The sequence below is a fragment of the Stylophora pistillata genome, chromosome 10 (assembly GCF_964205215.1).
Source record: "Stylophora pistillata chromosome 10, jaStyPist1.2, whole genome shotgun sequence".
Taxonomy (NCBI): domain Eukaryota; kingdom Metazoa; phylum Cnidaria; class Anthozoa; order Scleractinia; family Pocilloporidae; genus Stylophora; species Stylophora pistillata.
Window position 1 is genome coordinate 23,754,517 of NC_142528.1, and position 18,515 is coordinate 23,773,031.

The following is an 18,515-nucleotide window of genomic DNA, read 5'->3' on the forward strand; positions in this document are numbered from 1 at the left end:
CTCACTGGCTGGCTTGCCTACTGACTGGCTAGCTGGTTAATGGACTGATCGACTGAATGAATGTCTGGCTGGTTAGCTGAATGACTTACTGGCTGGCTGAATGGCTAGTTCGCGAGCTGGCTGGCTGGCTGGCTGGCTGACTGGCTAGCTGGTAGAATGACTGATCAATTAACTAAATGGTTGGTTGGCTGGCTGGCTGGCTGACTGACTGATCGGCTTACTAAATGGCTGGCTGGTAGTCTGATGTACTGATTGACTAATTGACTGATGAACTGACTGGATGGGTGAATAGCTAGTTAGCAGTGTTGGCTGACTTACCGACCGGCTGCGTAACTTACTGGCTGACTTTCTGGCTGGTTGAATGTTACATAGTAGTGCTAAGTGACTGGCCGACCGGCTGACTGACTTCCTAATTGACCAAATGAACAGCTGGCTGGTTGGCTGACTGGCTAACTGGTTGACTGGCTAACTGACTAACTGGCTGGCTAGTTGACCGGATGATTGACTGACAAGCTAGCTGGCCAGCTATTTATTTGTTTGTTAAAATGTCTATTCTCTTTTCATTTATTTAAGCATATTTATTTGTCTAATTTATTGCATATTCATTAACTTTTCAGAACACAGAGCTTGAAGACAGTAGTGCTGCTCTCGAAGTACAGTTAGCGGAGCTCAAGATGTACTGTCCAGATGAGAAACCGCTGGCCATAACAACCACCGTGGCGACAAGGGAAGGTGATCTGTTGGCGGCTGCCGAAGAGATGACGGATGGTCCTAAAAAGGTATGACGTCCTGTAAGCCTCGGTTTGAAACCGAGACATTTCAATCTCGGTTGTTGGGCCGAGAGAATCAGATTGGATTTTCTTTTGCAGGCGAATAAAAGGAAGTCCAAAGAACATGGGTCTATGAGGTGGAAACACGAACCTTCAATGTTGTTAAATGGAAGTGTTAATTATGGTACTCTGGTGAGTGGAAAACTAGTCAAATAGAAGTTTTGAGACAGTTTTGAACACTGCGTTGGTCAAGCATGTCACCTTCTGTCATGATTATATTTTAGTATACACTAAAACAGTGGAAAGCGTTGTAGGCGTGCTCTGATTGGTTACTCAAACTCCGAATATCCTTTTTTATTCACTTCCGAGCGACGCGCACCAGATTTGCGCCAGAAAATATCGTAATCGTTGTAGGAATAAATGTTTAATAAATCATTTTTCTTTGTTATTTTATCTCAATTTTTTAGTATATACTAAAACAACGTATCCCCTCAGTGTCGTTGGCTAGCGGTGCTGAGATATTTAACTTGCCGCTACGTGGCTCGGTACCTATCCGCCATTAGCCACCTCCATGTCGATGAATAGTTGTTAATTATAACCAGTCCCTGAAATTCCTTTTGTTTCATACTAATGATATATATTTTTTTGGTTTCTGCCTTTCTTTTCCAGTATCTTGGGTCGCATGCAGTCAAGACAATCACAGGGTTGCAGTCTACCGTTGAAGCATCCCGTAAAATCAGGGTAAGACAAGTTGTTTTACCTACTGGCGTGAAGTTTGATTGAGAGTCTTAAACCGAAACCAAAGTGATCACAACAGCTAATCAGAGTAAAGGAAATTATTACAAGTAGCCAATGAGAACTCAAAGAAAAAAATGTGCAAACTGCTTGAAGCGCGGGAAAACGTGAGTGACCAGGGCCCAAGTGGTTTTCGTTTTGAATCTGATTGGTTGAGAAAGTGGCGTGAGGTTTTTTTTTACCAATCACAGAGCAAGGTAAAGCTAAACCACGATAATTGCTGGTTTATTTCGACACAATTAAAAACTGCTCTTACTGTTCGTGAACCAAAGATCTGATAAAAAAAATTCTTCAGGGAATGTAAATGTTTTACAACGAACCTTTGGAGAGGCTTCTTCTATACTTAACCCATATTTTTTGTTTTTCTGTTTGTTACTTTAAGCTGTCTACAGCCAAGCTTCAGAAAATTCCCTCAGTGATGTTATCAGTGTCCGTGAAAGGAATTAAATTCATTGATGCGAGGTCAAAGGTAATGGTTTCTTCATTGTAATCAGTACTCACTAGAAAAAGCTATGGAATTACACGAGGTGGCAAAAGTGGCAGTAGGTTATGGCGTATTTTTCAATGGCAACAGCGAAACGTATTGCTTTTGATTCTGACTTTGTGGACAAAGATAAAGAGATAACTTTTTTAGGTCTTTAAAAATGTTAGGACAGTTTTAATTGACTACAAGGGTAACCTCAACGGTTTGAGATAATGATGAATCATCGACTGACTTTAGAAAGCTGGTTTAATGGCACCCACTCTCATCTCGACAGATGCTGATGAATGACTACATGTACCATTCAAATGACTTATTCATGACACTACGTAACCAACGCACTGAAGAGAACGATCTCACAGGCAGATCGAACCTGACCAATTAAACTGACTTTTGCTACTTGAATCTTGCAGCCACTTCTATCACAGCAAAACCTTCCAATCAGTTTGACTTATCAGACTTCTATCACTTGACAAACAAACAACTCCTGACTTGAAAGTGATGATGAGTTTTGCACAGTTTGTCGAAATCCCACTCTTTGTCACCGATAACAATCCTTTTCAGGACTTTCCATACCCAGAAAATCATGCGCACAACCAATTGTTACTCTTGGATCGAACCAATTACTGTCGAAATGATAGATGATGCTTTTCGATTCAGTGTCGTAAAACCAAAACCAAAGTAATTTCAACGGCTAATCAGACAAGGGTTAGGTATGACAAGGAGCCAATAAGAGCTTAAAGTAAAATAAGAAACAAACAATTTGATTGAAGAGCTGGAAAATGCAAGTCACCAAAACGCGTTTAGTTTTAAATAGAATCTGATTGGTTGAGGAAGTGGTGCGAGTTTCTGGACCAATCACATGTCGAGAATAAGTAAAGCAGAATACTTTCGACTCTCAACTGAAAATTGCTTTAACGATAATAGCTATGATACCATGACTTCTATGACGATGGAAGTGTCTCTAAATAGCGTTTATTTGATGCTTTTTGGGTCTTTTTGCACTACTGAATAAAGGAAGTCATTTTCTCAAGAAACTGTGGTGCTGTATATGAGGGGAAATATACCAAGATGATTTGGTTTGATCAACTGATAATATAAATTGGCCACCGTAAAGAGTTTCTTAGCTGACGTTTCGAGCGTTAGCCCTTCGTTAGAGTGAATGGAGGAGTAGTAGGTTATACGCGTGTTTATACGCGTGTTTATAAGCAGAAAATGGAGCTACGCTATTAGTGGGAACATGGTAACGAGAAAAACAAGAATGAATTAGTTGAATGAAAAGCGTTTGTTGATACCATGGGAATTAAGAGTACCGATTTGAAAGTTAGACTGTTGTTTTAGAATTTTGCAGCTTTCTGAACTGCCTAGATGTCGCTGGGAAATACCGCAGACTGTCATATGCTGCTCAGAATGATTAGGGAGATTAAAGTGTCTAGCGACTGGTTTGGATACGTCCTTGTCATTCCTTCCTTCGTCGCGAAGGTATCCTCGGAATCGCTCACCTAGTCGTCTTCCTGTTCGCCAATGTATATCTCTTCGCAATATGCGCAAGTTATGGTATAGATTACATTGGTGGCGATGCACGTGAAGTGGTCGAGTTTTTCCGAGTTAATCAGACCACTTCTTTCCCTTGCAGATTATGGTCAGTAATCACGACATCAGAAACATATCGTACATCACACAGGATCCAGAAGACAAAAGAGTGTTTGCTTATATCGCTAAAGATGCTAAAACAAACAACCATTACTGTCACGTGTTTAGAATGGATACTATGGTGAGTTAGTTATTGGAACTGCTTTTTGGAAAGTAGCCATGCCTTTAAACTGTGTATAAGTTTACACTTCTAAGTTTTCTTCAGTAGCTTTTTCTCCGCAGTGAAAATTATAGCAACATTATTTTCTTTGCAAGTTCACCAGGTCCACTTGTTTAGAACCTATCGTGTCTGTTACCGAACAAGTGAACTTCCTAAGGCCGTGACGTGCTGATGAAGATGAGTGTGAAAGCACATATGCTATGGAATTTTCAAAGTGTACGACGAGAGTGTACTCCAGGGGCCCGTTTCTCGGAAGTCCCGGAACTTAACGGGTCCGCTCTTCTGTTTCAATCATGATGGGTGTCTCAAAAGTTTTGAAAAGAAAACAATAAGACTATACGCTTAGGAAACAAAATGAACTGGTCAGGGTGCCAGAACCTGCCTCTTTTTTCTTTACCTGCCTTTAGAATACGACTTCGGGCCCGTTAAAACGTAAACGGACCCCGGGCAGGGCCCAGTGGTTTAAAGCACGGGTGATGCTATCTAGCAGATAAATCGCTATCCAGCGGACAAGGGTAAACAAAACGCATTGTGCTATCCGTCGGATAGCGATTTATGTAGCGGATAGCGTTATACCCCTTGAAGAACCGAGGCCTGAGTACTTTTAATAGACAAGTTTTCTCTGCTTTTTTTTTTTTTTTTTTTTTTTTTTTTGAGATAACTTCGCTTATCACTATGATTATCAACTATAAGTTAATTTCTTGAGCTAGAAAAAAGATGTCACTTTCCTTCTCTAGTAAACTCTTATAATAAGTTACCAATAGCCCATTTCCGAATTTCCCTTGGCCTCATTTTCAAAACGAGTCCTTGTGCTCATCCTTTCATTCACATGCAGATTAAACTCATTTTCACAAGAATGGTTGAGCACCAGGCCTCGTTTTAAAAAAGAGGCCAAGGGTAATTCGAAAATGAGCTATTCAATTCCGAATTTGCTTTTGTAAGATTGTAATTTTTTTTTTCTTTTGAACAGACTTTGTCAGATGAGATTACCATGACGATAGGGCAAGCTTTCGAGGTAATATTATGTGTGATATTGGATAAGTGTCAGTATCTGAGCACTTGCGCATGCGCACCTTCCCCTCCCTAACCCAACATTAACCCTTACTTGTTCTCAGTTGACTTTTGTTGGGTCAGGGGAGGGGTAGGTGTGCAATTGTTCGGATACAGACTCAAATCTGAAATAACAAAAGTGTAAAGATCGATTTGATCAATGGCCGCCACAAGCGTTAAATAGTAATTGTCTTATATTTAAACAATCTCGTTTCCAGGCTCTCTCTTCTTCCCGACTCCGGGACTCTAAGAGAGAGTCTGGGTTGGAGATCAAGTAGTTACATTTGTCGTCTTTCAATCTCAAATACAGCTTGCCTTCAGTCACTTCAAGTAGTCTTAGAAACGCCAACTGGAGCAGTGACAAGACGGATGCTCGGTCAAAACAGCTCATAAAACAGATCATCAAGCCGAGAGGAGTAGATTCATTTATTCACCTTGCAGTATTAAAATTCAAGTGTCGTACATGGAAGAGAAAAGAGCAATTTTCGAAAAAGGTCCCTGTCAGCTTCTTTAACTGAGAAGCTATTTCATAACACAGTTCTTGCGTGACGTGGCGTGACAAGCATTACGTGACAAGATGCTTCATTGCCGCCAAAGTTTTTAAGCGTTCACACAGATAATGGTTGCAATCGAGGAAATGTTAGCGTGCCTAAAAGCTGTTTCTTTTAATGAATACGAAGTGTTTGCATGAAAAAGTTCAACGTTCTCATTCAAATGACTTAGTAGACGAGTCGAGCATGCCCTATGTATTCGCTTCATTTGAGCGAATTTACTTCTAAGCTCTGTGATTGCCTGGGACTGAAGGAAATCAATACTAAAGGATAAATGTATACAACAGATTGTTTCAATTGTCGCGGCTTAGAGACGATCTTTAGCGTTTTATACTGCCTAATTTGAGAATGATCCTTTTGTGATCCATGTACTGATCAAACAAATTTATCTATTGTTTAGTTGAAGTTTAAATGAACTTGCCACAACGGGTACATACCCCTGTAATTGAGGCGTTACCCTCTTTTATATCGCTGCTATGAACAGTCACGTTAATGTGGCTCATGGTATAATTTTATTGTCTTGTTGGTGTGGCTCAATACTATTTCAGGTGGAATGCTATTAATATGTTTTCCAGAAAAGTTCCAATTTATATTTTTGTGCCAGAATGTTTTTCCAAAAATTATACTTTTTTTATAGATGGTTTATTTTTTTAACTCACGCAGAGAGAGATAAAATCAGTGAAAAAACCAGGTGTGATTTAGAAAAGGGAAAAATTATGAAAATTTGGTCAGGCGTTGTTCAGCGTAGCAGGACGACGATCCTGACGAGGCGATTTTGAAAAATAAAATTATTTTGTACAGAATACTTAATAAATGTGACTTATGTGTTTTCTCTGTCTTTCTCCATTGTTGCAAGTGTTCATATTGCTATCAATGATAATTGTGTTCAATTCTTTTAGACTTTTGCCGATTTGTAAGCAGGGGAAAGTTGACACGAATCTCTGATTCCGAACGAAGCCTCCGTCCGATTCCGAACGCTTCCGTCTGATTGCGGACATTCCCGCCTGCTTCCGAACGCTTTCGTCTGATCCAGGCGCATCAATCCGAATCCGAACGAATCTCTCCAAGTATGGACAGCTCCGTCTGATTTCAAACGCTTCCTTCGATTCCAACTCTGGACGCCTCCGCCCCTCCTGGACCCCTCCGTCCGATTCCAACACTTCCATAAGAATTTTTTTTTTTTTTTTGATCTGATATGATGAATACCGAGAAGTATTCTCTTGTGAACAATTGAGCCGTTAAACCTCGTAGACTTCTTTACCTTCAAGGTGTAAAAAGGAATGAGCAGGAAATTCGAATTTGTTCAAACTTCTAAGGCAGCGCGCAGGTCCTCATTACAGTTAACGTTGCAGGATGGACCCCTTTTGCTCAGCAAGAATAATTGAGACGAGTCGGGGAGAGGTTTGCTTGGGATCTGGCACTAACAATCAGACCGCTTGCAGATGTCTCGCCGGCTCGCATTGCTCAAGGCCTCGATCGTACTCCCGCGGGCAAGGGGTGTCTAGTATCAATGAATGCTGATTATTAGTGCTTCACCGGTTTTTCTTTTATTATTTACTTTCTTTTAAAAACAAGCCAATAATAATCCTTTTCCTCTCACCACGTGTCGATTAAACGCTGAACAACAACATTTAGATCACAGTTCAAGCAAGTCGATTGGCTTCCATAAATTCGCATAATTCGATCACATCATTTACAAACCTTATTTAACGTTCACACTTATGCAATTGAAAATTTCAAACCTACTTTATAAACGAAAAAAAAAAACATTGAATGTATCTAAAGGACTGATCAAAGGATGTAATAAGTTAACCTTTCTCCTCGTTTGTCGAAGAGCTTCATCTTACCGACTGTGTGCTTCCAGTAGGCCCTAAACGTGAAGTACCCGAAAGCCAAACGTGGCGTTCAATATCCTCAATACTTAATCGCAATCTAAAATCTAAGGTGAGCATGCCACATATGAGATCTCTGCAGTCTTCTGTGATCTGCTGTTTCGGTCTATGAAAACTTGGCCCGCGTTTGATCTGCGCCAATAGCATCTTCATGTCAGAGTCATCAAATGGCATTCGACCCGTTACCATTGTGTACAAGACCACGCCCATACTCCACACATCAGCTTTCTCACCGTCATAAGGAATACCTTAAGGGTATAAACTAAAATTAATTTTTCTAGGTGTAATTGCAGAGCTAATAGCGTATGAATACGTCTTCAGTGTAGGACCTAACTCCTTCATTTCAAGAAAAGAGAGATATATAGTAAAAAAACAAATGCAGCTTAGTACCCTGGATGACGCTTTTGGTAGTACAGTCCCCTCACCCCAACTCCTGGCTCTTCTGAAAATCCTACGTAGGAAGCGCCGCATGTGTAACGAGAAGCACTTTTCAAAAAAGACCGAAAGACAAACTCAATCGCTGTTTGTTTTCAGACCAAAAAATCTCTGAGGGAAGTTAAATTGCTGAAGCGAGCTGTTCTGTTGACTTAAACCTTTATGTAATTTAATAATGAAAGATAAGCGATTGCAAATCTTTCAGTCGTCATTGAAAAATAAGACCCTTTCAGGGTTTTTTCAGCGACAAATTCCTGACACAGCCTATGTGGGGAGTGCGCCTTAGAATCATCGAGGTTCCAAGAATTAGGGAGAGGTCTGTTAAGGACTAACGAAGTTTTGTTAGCGCAACAAAGTCACTAGAATTTACCAACATAACAAGAGCACAAATTTTCCCTATACAAGTGTTCTTAAAATATAGCGAAAAAAATGCATGTATGCGGCGCCAACAACTCTTGTGAGACTGGTTTGTTCCAACAGTGAAGAATATGAAAAGTACTCGTGAAATCTTAACATGAAGTACACTTGCCTTTTAGAATCTCGTACGCTGCATAGGCAGCCGATCCACAGAAAGTCTTGCAAAATTCTGATCTTTCAAATGGTCTGGAGAAACCAAAGTCGGTGAGTTTCACGTTGATCCCGTCGTCCAAGAGGATGTTTTCGCATTTCAAGTCACGATGCAAAACGCCGTGTTTATGACAATGTTTGACTGCTTGTAACATTTGTAAGAAGATTTTCCTGCTCAGATTTTCTTTCATGCATCCTTTTTTCTTAATGTAATCCAATAAATCTCCTCCGGGGGCAAGATCCATAACAACAAATACTTTGTCTCCAATGTCCAGTACCTCGTACACTCGAATGATATGAGGATGATCAAGGTTTTGAATAATGCTCAATTCTCGGGGAAGAAATTTATCCAAAAAATCCTCAGGAGCCTTTTTACGATCTATTATTTTAACAGCAACGTGAAGTTTCATTCTTTTTGAGTAAGCCTTACGGACTTTGGCGTAGGAGCCTTCCCCAAGCGGCGAATCATCGAGAAGCTCGTAGCCATGTTGCCTTAAAAATCTTAAGTTGAAAGATTGCTTGGACACAACATGGGAGAAGAAACGTGTTATTGCAGACATTGGAGATCTGAAGACCTAGCCTTGCCAGTGCGACCAACTTTGGGATGATTGTGGTGATGCAAGTCCTGTTGCAATTATGACGCCACAGAGTAGTTTTTGCGCGCGTTCCGTTCTCCGCAATGCGCACGTCAGAGCTCGAGATCATTTTCTTTCTTGCCCCAGTCGTGAACGTTCAGTTATCATCGGTGTTTGAGTTATTTAACGGAAATGTTTTAAAATAATTTCGATATCAAACATTGAAACTGCATGATAAATGATTATGTTCCTTTGCAATGATAGTGATAATGATAACAACGAATAATAAAGATAACAGCAACGATGACTGAAAGGTGTTACGACGCTGACTACTATAAAAAAAAAAAAAAAGAAAAAAAAGAAAAAAAAAAAAAAGATGACCGATGCTACTGGTGCATTCACAAATATAATTCTTTTGTTTATTTTATTTATTATTTGATTTATCACTCAGGGCCGCGTTCTTCGAGACACGTTGGTTCATCCGCTATCATAACTGTTGAGCTTATGTCTAACCCCTTGGCACAGAACTACTGGTCAGATAATTCAACTTTTTCGTTTCATCTCTTTCAGCGACGAAGATTTAGACGAATTCTCTCGAAAAGATATTTTCCCTGACGAAGGGCTGGAAACGTCAGCTTTGGAAACCCTTTACCGGTGGCTAATTTACGGCATTATCAACTCAGTTGATAAAACCGAATTATTTTGTGATACTCCTACATCGACCTAGCACCATTAGTTCTTTAGAATTTTACCAATTGAAAAATAGGCCGATTTCTAGTAAAGGCTACTCTGGGGTTATTGATTGAGCTGACAATAAACAAATGGTAAACACCACAGCGTGCACTATTTAACAAATGGTAAACACCACAGCGTACACTATTGAGTTATGGATGCACGCGGGAGGTTGCTAAGCACGAAAGAAGCGTAAGAGTCGCTCGAGGCGATAGCCGAGAGCGACTCTAGCTTCTTGAGTGCTTAGCAACCTCTCAAGTGCATCCATAACTCAATAGTGTACGCTGTGGTGTTTACCATTTGTTTTATAACATAACATTGATACATTGTAGCTAAAGAGTTCCCTTTTATTTAACAAATCTTACGTGACCAGAAAAAAGAAGCGCGCGCGGAAAAATAGTCTTTGCATTTGCTCACGTCAGCAGCGTACACCCATGGGCAAATGGTGGACGCTAAATTGACCAATCAGAGCGCGCGCTTTACTTTGGTTATGTTATAATTAGGTTTTTTAACAAAGTGTTATGTTGCTATTGAACAGCATGGTATCCTTGTCACGCAAACCTTCCACGTTGCACTTTCCTTAGAGGTTTTCCCCCGTCCCACATTCCAACAGTTAGGCGATCCTCCCTTGCCAGCGTGGCAGAAATAATCCAATGAAAATGCAGATAATTACTGACTTGATTCCTATCAGCCAATCAAATGATACCACATTGTCGCCATGGCTGTTACATTTGCAGCCGACAGCCAGTCCCAGGAATCTTGTGTTGTCAAACACATCTGGTGCAAGCATATTACCTGCAGGACAAATCTGACATTATTATTTTAGCATAATGGCAAGAATTTTATCTACAGTTTGCCTCTGTTTGTGTTTGTTAGTAATTGATGCACGACCTCCAGAAGCGAAGGGCCAAGGAAAGGATCGTGTCTACGATCAGGACTTGTCGGAAGAAGAACATTTTAAAGAAGGAGAAGAACACAACGCTGAATATGATCACGACGCTTTCCTTGGAAAGGAGAAGAAGAAATTTGATGAGTTGACGCCTGAGGAATCAAAAGAGAGACTAGGGTATGTGAGAAGTTACAGGAAATTGCGGATTCTCTCGCTTTGAGTTGTATATGCATGAACATGAAATCGCTATTCGCTGCTCCAGCAGAAAGTTAAATCGATGAATTAATTCGAAGTCACTTGATGCATAAAATTATATGATGATTCGTGGGCAACATGAAGTTTGGCTCTATGGAAATATTTTGAACTGCGTTTGACAAGGCGAGAATTATTCATTATGCAAAATTAAGACTTCAACAAACAGCTAGAAGAACGTTTGCTTCGATCCGTTCATCGATAATAATTTTTATCTCCTTCAGCTTTGCCACGTCGTCAATATTGACCAAAATTTAACACCAGCTGTAATATAGGACGTTTGTGTATGATTGTTCATCGTGTTACCGCTTTGTCCATTTTCTAGCCTAAGAGCAATTTTTTGGCGCATACTATGAAGTATGAATTTCCATAAGGAAATATCTTAGCGACAATCATGCATAACGTTACAGCATGTAGTAAGCATGTTTACCAGTTTGACAATTATGGATTTTTGTGATTTTGTTGTTCCCACGGGTTTGCCGGTCATGCAACAATCTTTTCACAATGAAGGCACAAAATTATATTAATCGTCGAATTCTTGAATTAGCAGTATAGGAATGATCGTGCATCATACGTACCAATATAGGAATGGTCGTTGTTGTACAGTGTTAGATATTTCACGTAAATCTTCATTTCTGAAGGGTGCCACGTAGCACAAAAACGAATTTTGTGTGGGAATGGGCAGATTTCATTATGAAAATGAATGACATGCTCAAAAACATTGTGCATAAGCTGGGCAAGTAACACAGTTTTTACATCAAAGTTCAAAAAAGGAATTTACTTCATGAAGAATTTTGTCATTTATAATAATTATAGTAATAACAACGAAAAGGAGGGAAAAGCCACTCGTAATTTTGACCTTCCAGACAATCTGAACTGCACTCCGTCACCTATCTTAGCAACCTTCCTTCAGGCAGTAGTGAGCATATTTACCAGTTTGACAATGATTAGATCAGTGTGATTTCATTGTTTTCAGGTGTTTGTTGGAAATAGATTATAAATCAATTTTTTCTAACACTGGTATAATTATCAGCTGGACAGAATTTTAAATCCTTGAATCTGATTGGCTAGTCATGATCATTCTTGTAACTGCCATCCAGCTTTCTTACAACATGGGCCTAAGTCAGGAAATTCTTTTCACACCATTTTCATCAAAGTGGAAAAAGAAAAAGTGCACATAAAAAAAATATGTATGGTTGAGGTCTAGATTAGTGCATACAGGGAAAAAAAAACTATGCCATTGACCATGAGTAGAAAATCATGCTCTCACAACTGGTACAGCTTTTAGAAAATAGGACCATGGTCAGGAGAGTTTTCCATGCTAATTGTGGCAAAGCTAAAAAAAAAAGTTGTTTACCAGTCTAAGTTGATTTGTATGGGGAAAAAACTGTGGTCTTGGTCTTGTGTCTTGTGTAGAAAATGAAGAGAAGATGATATTGTATAGAAAATGAATAGGGGATGATGAGTAGAATTGACTTTGGCATCTTGGGAGTGAAAAGGTTAATAAATAATTTACTGAGCCCAAAATGATACCTAGTAACTTTATCATTCAAAAATTTTTCTATTGTTGTGCTTGTACAAAAGATCAACACTTTTAGCTAGAGAGACTGTCCAACATATGAGGTTTCATAAAAAATAGGTGCCTTGTGTTTTCAGATGAGATTTGTGTTTGCATGTCTCAAATATGTACATGCAGAACTTCAGATAAAATCGCATTTTGACATCCATTTGGTTTCCATCTTTCCGAAAAAGAAGTCAGAGTCTTTTTCTTTTTTTTTTCTCGAGACATCTGATCATTTTGGGAAATTCTTTTTTGGGGATGTAGATAATAGCCGGAAGCCGGGAAGATTACCCGGCTGTGAACGCGATTTTTCTGGCTGTAAAGTACTACTTCTTTCTCCAAAATGTTTTTAAATGTTGTCAGAACATTGTTATTTATTTAATTCGTTTTTTACACCTTCATTGCTGTCTTAACAAAACTGAAGGACTGAAAGGATTGTAAACACTCCATTTAGTGCGAGGATCGCATCATTCATATTACATTGTCCATTTTGCAGGCTCGATGGCGAGTGGTATTTGTAACTCATGTATGCGAAATAATGAATGCCAAAGGCACGCTAAAGTGGGCCTTCGGCCCAAATACAATACCCACCTATCATTGCTAGATTCCCGCCTGTTAAAAACTTTAGCTACATCCCTGCTTTTGCAACGAGAGTGGTAAGAGTTTACACACCATCTCATGAAAAAAAAAAAAAGGAGGAAAAAAAACTATTTTACAAGATTGTAATAAAATTTATGAAATATGGCACTTGATTTTTCTTTGAAGTTGTTTGAATAGTATTTGTTCTGTGTGGAAATTACTGGACAGTGTACTCTTTCTCGTCCATCTCCTCAATGATGATAAACCTGACCCAGTAAGATTTTGACCAAATGACCTCCTCATCTTGATTTGTTTTTCAGAAAAATTGTGGACAGAATTGATAAAGATAATGATGGAAAGATCACACGGAAAGAACTAGAGGACTGGATCAAATTTACATCCAAGCGTTATGTCTTTGAAGATGTTGACAGACAGTGGGAACAGCTGAAAAAAATTGAAAGGTCTCATATGACTCTTGAAGAGCGTTATGTTGACAAAAAGGAAATAGATCCTAATGGAGCAATTGGCTGGGAGCTGTACAAAAACATGACTTATGGGTATATTCCAGGTAATTTCTACCCTTAACACTTTAACTCCCATGATCTGATTGTTAATTCTCCCCCCCCCCAGTTGTTACAAATTTTTTTGTGAACCAGTTATGAGAATTTGGTGTTAGATCAACATAACAACCTCTACCTGATAAGTTAAGAGTATTGTCATTACCTGTTTGCTGAATAATTAAGGGATATGATAGGGAGAAGTTACATGTCAATCACTTCTAGGACAGAATTTCTCCCCATAATATTGATACAATGTTTAAACAGACAAGTGATTAGCATAAAGAAAAATATCAATTAGGGGATTATTATTAAATCTATTAACAAATTCATGGCACTTACATTCTGGTTAGCTCAATTGGTTAGAGCGCTGGATTGTGTTGTATGGTAGGTCGAGGGTTCGAGCCCCTGCCGGACCAATACTCATGGTCTTAAAATAAGTGAGGAGAATTTGCTACCTTTCTATAACATCAATGAAATGGATAGATATTCTAGTCTTCTCGAATAAGGACGAATAAATGGAGGTCCCATCTCCTGCAGGGTGGGGGGAAGGAGATGTCAATTTCCCACACACGAGATTACTGTGTGATGGATGTCCTCCGCTGGGGTGGGATGTGTGGGGGAAAAGGTGAGGTCATTACATGGACTAAAGCGGCTGCCAGAGGCACCTGATAATGCTGACGTCCAATCTCAACCTTAGTAACACTGTAGACCTTGGCAATTCAGCCTATGCTGCTATTAAGGTATCAAATCATTCACTGTAGTAGACAGTAAGGAGAATTCGTCATGAGAATTTTGGAGTGAAGGGGTAACATTCATAGAATTCTCCCAGTTTACAGTATGTTTGTTCCTCGAACAAAACAAAGTACTGTAAAAATCAGAAGATAAGCTGCACCCACAGATAAGCTGCACCCTGAATTTAGCAGCTCAAATTTTGGAAAAAGAAGTTTTTTTTAAAGAAATCAAATGAAATCCAAAGTTGAGTCTGGAAAAGTCTTCTTCATCCACTGTTCATCAAACGTAAACTCACTGTTCACATTGAAACAGAAAATACTTCAACGTCTTACCCACAATTTTAGCACTTAAATAGAATGAACATCATTTCTACCAATTTTGACACATGATTGATCTTTCAGTTTCTGGTATTTGTTGACAGGAATTTCTTCACTCGACAGTTTTTCCATAGATTTTTGCATTACAACAGAAATGTGAGCTGAACATTTGAAGCTTAGTAATCAGGCATTAGGTTGGATGCAAAAATGGACATTCACAACACCTTTTCCAAATGTTCCCACTGATAAGCCACACCCCCAATTTCTAGTAACAATTTTAGGAAATAAAAGGGTGGCTTATCTGCAGGTTTTTACAGTATTATTTTGTAGAAAGACAGCACACCTATCACTGAAGCCCTCGATCAATCCCAGATGTTGAGTTGTTGTGGGACTTGAACAGTACTGTCTGTTGACTCACTGGTTTTTGGGGAAGGAGTGTATTGAGTTCCCTCTGCATAAAAAGTTTGGATGCTAGCATCAAAATTTTTAAAAATGCATTTGCACTATTTACAGTCTCATGCTTGTAAAAAAGTAGAAAGAACTGTATGTTAGTTACCAATCATGGCACTCATATTCCTCTGAACATTTTTCAAATTGATTATTTTTTTCAGAGGAAGATGACTATGAGTACAAGGATATGTTAAAACGGGACAAACGGCGCTGGGAAATGGCCGATATTGATAAAGACAATAAAATATCAAAGGAGGAGTATACTGCGATGCTTCATCCCGAAGAGTATGATCATATGAAAGATGTTGTTGTGGATGAGACATTAGAAGATATTGATAAAGATGGTGATGGAGTTGTCTCTATTGATGAATATCTAGGTATTGCAAGCTTTTATTGTTAGTAGTAAAAAGATTGGAGAGTTGATATGTCATATTCTAATAAGCAAACAGCAATTTTTGTTTTTTTTTGAGTGTGGAAAATAATCTGGGTATTGGTGGATATTGGCAAAGCATGATGAAAACCAGACAACATTCCAGGGTAACATGAAATAAACTATTACCTTGTCCAAGGGAATGTCAATATTTACCCTCTCCAGTTTCATGCAGTGGAAAGAAGGATAAGTTTTAGCAAATTTGGCCAGTTGACCCATTAAATCCCATGAGTGACCAAGACTAAACTTCTCTTCACACTATCAATACAATGTCAAGCCAACAAGTAAGGAGAATAGAAAAACATATCAATGAGGGGATTATTAGTTGATCCAATACAAAATTTTCTGAACTAATATCAAAAGAATAGTATGGCAGACAGTTAGGAGAACTACTCATGCATACCTGCCAACCCCGCCCGCAGAGCACAAAAGTCTGAAAACATCTCAATTTGACCGATGTAAATGGCACGCAACAACCTGAACTGTGCCAAATTTCTATCATGTATTGTGCAGTTTGATGGGTTGATTTCTGCCCAATTATAGGATACTCGTTGAATGTATATCAATTTGATTGCTCTGTTTTACTTTTTCTAATGGAGAACAGCTTAAATAAGAGCACTAAATCCTTGTTTACATCTCAAAAACAACTAAATATTGAAAAAAGCCACAGTAGGCCTTTCCCAGGAGATTTGGTGCTCTAACCGGGAGACTGGGAGATTTGATGAAAAACTTGGAGACTCCTGCAAAAACTGGGAGAGTTGGCAGGTATGCTCATCATAGAGGTCTTGGGAGTGTAAAGGCTTTAATAAAATTTGGTTATGTGGGTTCGTAGTTTATCAATTTCAATGGTATGGCACTAATTTCTTAATTTTTGGGTACAGTGCTCCAGGGAAAATTTTGTTTTATCTGTTCTGGCTTTTATGTAACGTTCTTTTCAAGAGAAAACAAGTTAGATGTAACAATGGACAATGCCTGTGGAAAATTGTGTTTTTTCTGTCCTGGTCATCGTACAACTTACTTTTAAAAAAAAAAAAACAAGTTACGTGTAACATTGGACAATACTTGTTCTCAATTCAGGTGACTTGTATCCAGAGAGTGAAAAAGAAAAGGACAAAGAAGAACCAGAATGGGTGAAGACCGAAAGAGAACACTTCAGAGACTTCCGTGACAAAAATAAAGATGGAAAAATGGACAGGGTATGTTCTTTTATGTGTCATAACTTAGATGATGACGTATGTTGTTAATCTGAGCTCATTCTAACCTACTTCTAAGTGAAACAGGAGAACGCTATACTCAAGGTTTACCTTTCTTTTTCTACTTGGTTGCTATGAAAATTTGATGTTAACATTCAACAATAACTTATCCATCTTTATAAACTTTTCTTCGTTTTAAGTTTACATGTGGTTACCTTTTACTTGTGAGTACTCTTAAGGTGACTTAAAAATTAATATTTGTTCCAAGTAAGAATTCAGTAATCTTGAATGTTGATGTTTACCATGTTTTTGAAAAATTTTGATTTGATAGGATGAAGTAAAAGATTGGATCATTCCTCCTGATTATGACCATGTTGAAGCAGAGGCCAGGCATCTTATTCGTGAAGCAGACAAAGATGAGGTCAGAGTTACAAAACTGAAAGAAATTTAAAGTATTCATACACAAAAATATTAAGATATTGCCAGAACTCAATCTACAAAAATTTATGTAAAAAGTGAAAAAATTAATTGCCTCCCTTCCCTAAAAAATTAAAATGGCAAATTTCACCTAAGAGTTAAATCCTGTACATACATTGTAAGATCAACAATCTTTTGTTACAAATTAGAACATCCATCCTATTATTTTCCAAGGAATTAGACTAGAAAATTATTTAAGCACAATTTAAATGGAACAAATGTCAATATTAGTTTTTTGGAGACACTGTAAAGCCACTTTGACTGTAAGAGTCAGGGAGAGAGATACCCCAAAGTGAATGTCACTGCTGTAGGAGTTTGAAAAAGGAAATGAACTTATATTAAAAAGGGGAACATTTTGAACATCAACCATGGATCAGAGCACCTTGTTAAATTTATCAACCAAGTGCAAAAACATTATGTTTCAACATCAGGTATCTATTTCTCTGAAATTCTTATGCTTTGGTATCAGTGGCCTGGAAAATCATCAGAATTTAAATCATATTTAGTCATTGTAAAGTGAAACCTCCACAAAAGTAAAGTCATCGAGAGAATTCTATGGGAGTTAATCCTTACCATACATAATCTCTATACATTTCATTCACAGTGATATAAGCCAGCTTTAAAATAGTAGTTTTTGTTTTTAAGGGCGATCAAATTCAGTGTGGCAAATATTGTCTCCTTGTTAGACGGGTGGAAGATCTGGGAAGAGTGACAAAGCAAGGGGGAGGGGAGAAAAGAGATTTTTTTTTCCTCTTCCCCCTCCCCCTCACTTTGTAACTCATCCCAAATCTACCCCCTGTCCAATGTGGATTCTGAATATTCACTTGGCTGAATTTCAGGCTGGAAAACACAAACTTCTGCCAGCAAGTAGGCTATGAATATTATATAACTCTTACTAGTGGAATTTGAGGTCTGTACTGTAAGTTATGGACAGAGCTTGAAAACAAAGTTTCTTGGTCCAAAGTGCTGACCAAGAAAACAAGGTTATTGCGGTATCTGAAAGACTTCAATTCAAACAAACTTTTGAATTTAGCTGGCGGTACAGTGAAATATAGCCTGCTAAATTGACCAATCATCACTAACCTACTAATGGGGAGATAAAATCAAATGTGTAAATTTTTATGTTTTTATTTTTCAGGATGATATGCTAACAAAGGAGGAAATTCTAGATAAACACGATGTCTTTGTTGGGAGTCAAGCTACAGACTTTGGAGAAGCTCTGACAAGACATGACGAGTTTTAGACCATCTTTAAGATTTAAGTTACTTATTGAAGTTTCTAAAGAATTATAGCTATTAAAGATATATTTTTTTACGTTATACAATTACATGCCACACCTCAGTATTTTATAGAAATACAACAACAACAACAACAACAAAAAAAACAAAATGGTTCGTGTTAAGGGAACAAAAAA

The 18,515-nt window shown here is 38.4% G+C and overlaps 3 protein-coding genes across 4 annotated transcripts in view; 2 read left to right on the top strand and 1 right to left on the bottom strand.

Annotated features, from left to right (window-relative positions):
* Positions 1–6,290, top strand: part of LOC111321380 (uncharacterized) — a 33,439-nt gene extending 27,149 nt beyond the window's left edge. For both annotated transcript variants that reach the window (XM_022924230.2, XM_022924232.2), the window contains 7 exons: positions 618–779; positions 870–962; positions 1,440–1,511; positions 1,948–2,034; positions 3,683–3,820; positions 4,830–4,874; positions 5,220–6,290. In XM_022924230.2, coding sequence (XP_022779965.2) covers positions 618–779; positions 870–962; positions 1,440–1,511; positions 1,948–2,034; positions 3,683–3,820; positions 4,830–4,874; positions 5,220–5,243 — 621 coding nt within the window. In that variant the 3' untranslated portion in view covers positions 5,244–6,290. The remainder of the gene's footprint in view (positions 1–617; positions 780–869; positions 963–1,439; positions 1,512–1,947; positions 2,035–3,682; positions 3,821–4,829; positions 4,875–5,219) is intronic.
* Positions 5,823–9,905, bottom strand: LOC111321445 (testis-specific serine/threonine-protein kinase 3-like). The gene is made up of 2 exons (XM_022924326.2): positions 8,317–9,905; positions 5,823–7,600 (listed from the first exon to the last, which is right to left on the bottom strand). Exons 1-2 carry the CDS (start codon positions 8,912–8,914, stop codon positions 7,299–7,301), a joined length of 900 nt encoding a protein of 299 aa, XP_022780061.1. The 5' UTR covers positions 8,915–9,905; the 3' UTR covers positions 5,823–7,298.
* A 492-nt stretch (positions 9,906–10,397) lies between these two features.
* Positions 10,398–18,425, top strand: LOC111321403 (calumenin). Its single transcript, XM_022924275.2, has 6 exons — positions 10,398–10,727; positions 13,263–13,510; positions 15,163–15,378; positions 16,509–16,627; positions 16,956–17,045; positions 18,240–18,425. Exons 1-6 carry the CDS (start codon positions 10,492–10,494, stop codon positions 18,342–18,344), a joined length of 1,014 nt encoding a protein of 337 aa, XP_022780010.1. The 5' UTR covers positions 10,398–10,491; the 3' UTR covers positions 18,345–18,425.
* The last annotated feature ends 90 nt before the right edge of the window (positions 18,426–18,515 follow it).

Excerpts from the sequence above, each read along its gene's own strand:
- LOC111321445 (XM_022924326.2), bottom strand. The coding sequence starts at position 8,914 with ATGTCTGCAATAACACGTTTCTTCTCCCATGTTGTGTCCAAGCAATCT. Across the intron at positions 7,601-8,316 it reads AGCGTACGAGATTCTAAAAG|GTATTCCTTATGACGGTGAG; the intron begins GCAAGTGTACTT and ends TATACCCTTAAG.
- LOC111321403 (XM_022924275.2), top strand. The coding sequence starts at position 10,492 with ATGGCAAGAATTTTATCTACAGTTTGCCTCTGTTTGTGTTTGTTAGTA. Across the intron at positions 10,728-13,262 it reads GAATCAAAAGAGAGACTAGG|AAAAATTGTGGACAGAATTG; the intron begins GTATGTGAGAAG and ends TTTGTTTTTCAG. Across the intron at positions 13,511-15,162 it reads GACTTATGGGTATATTCCAG|AGGAAGATGACTATGAGTAC; the intron begins GTAATTTCTACC and ends TATTTTTTTCAG.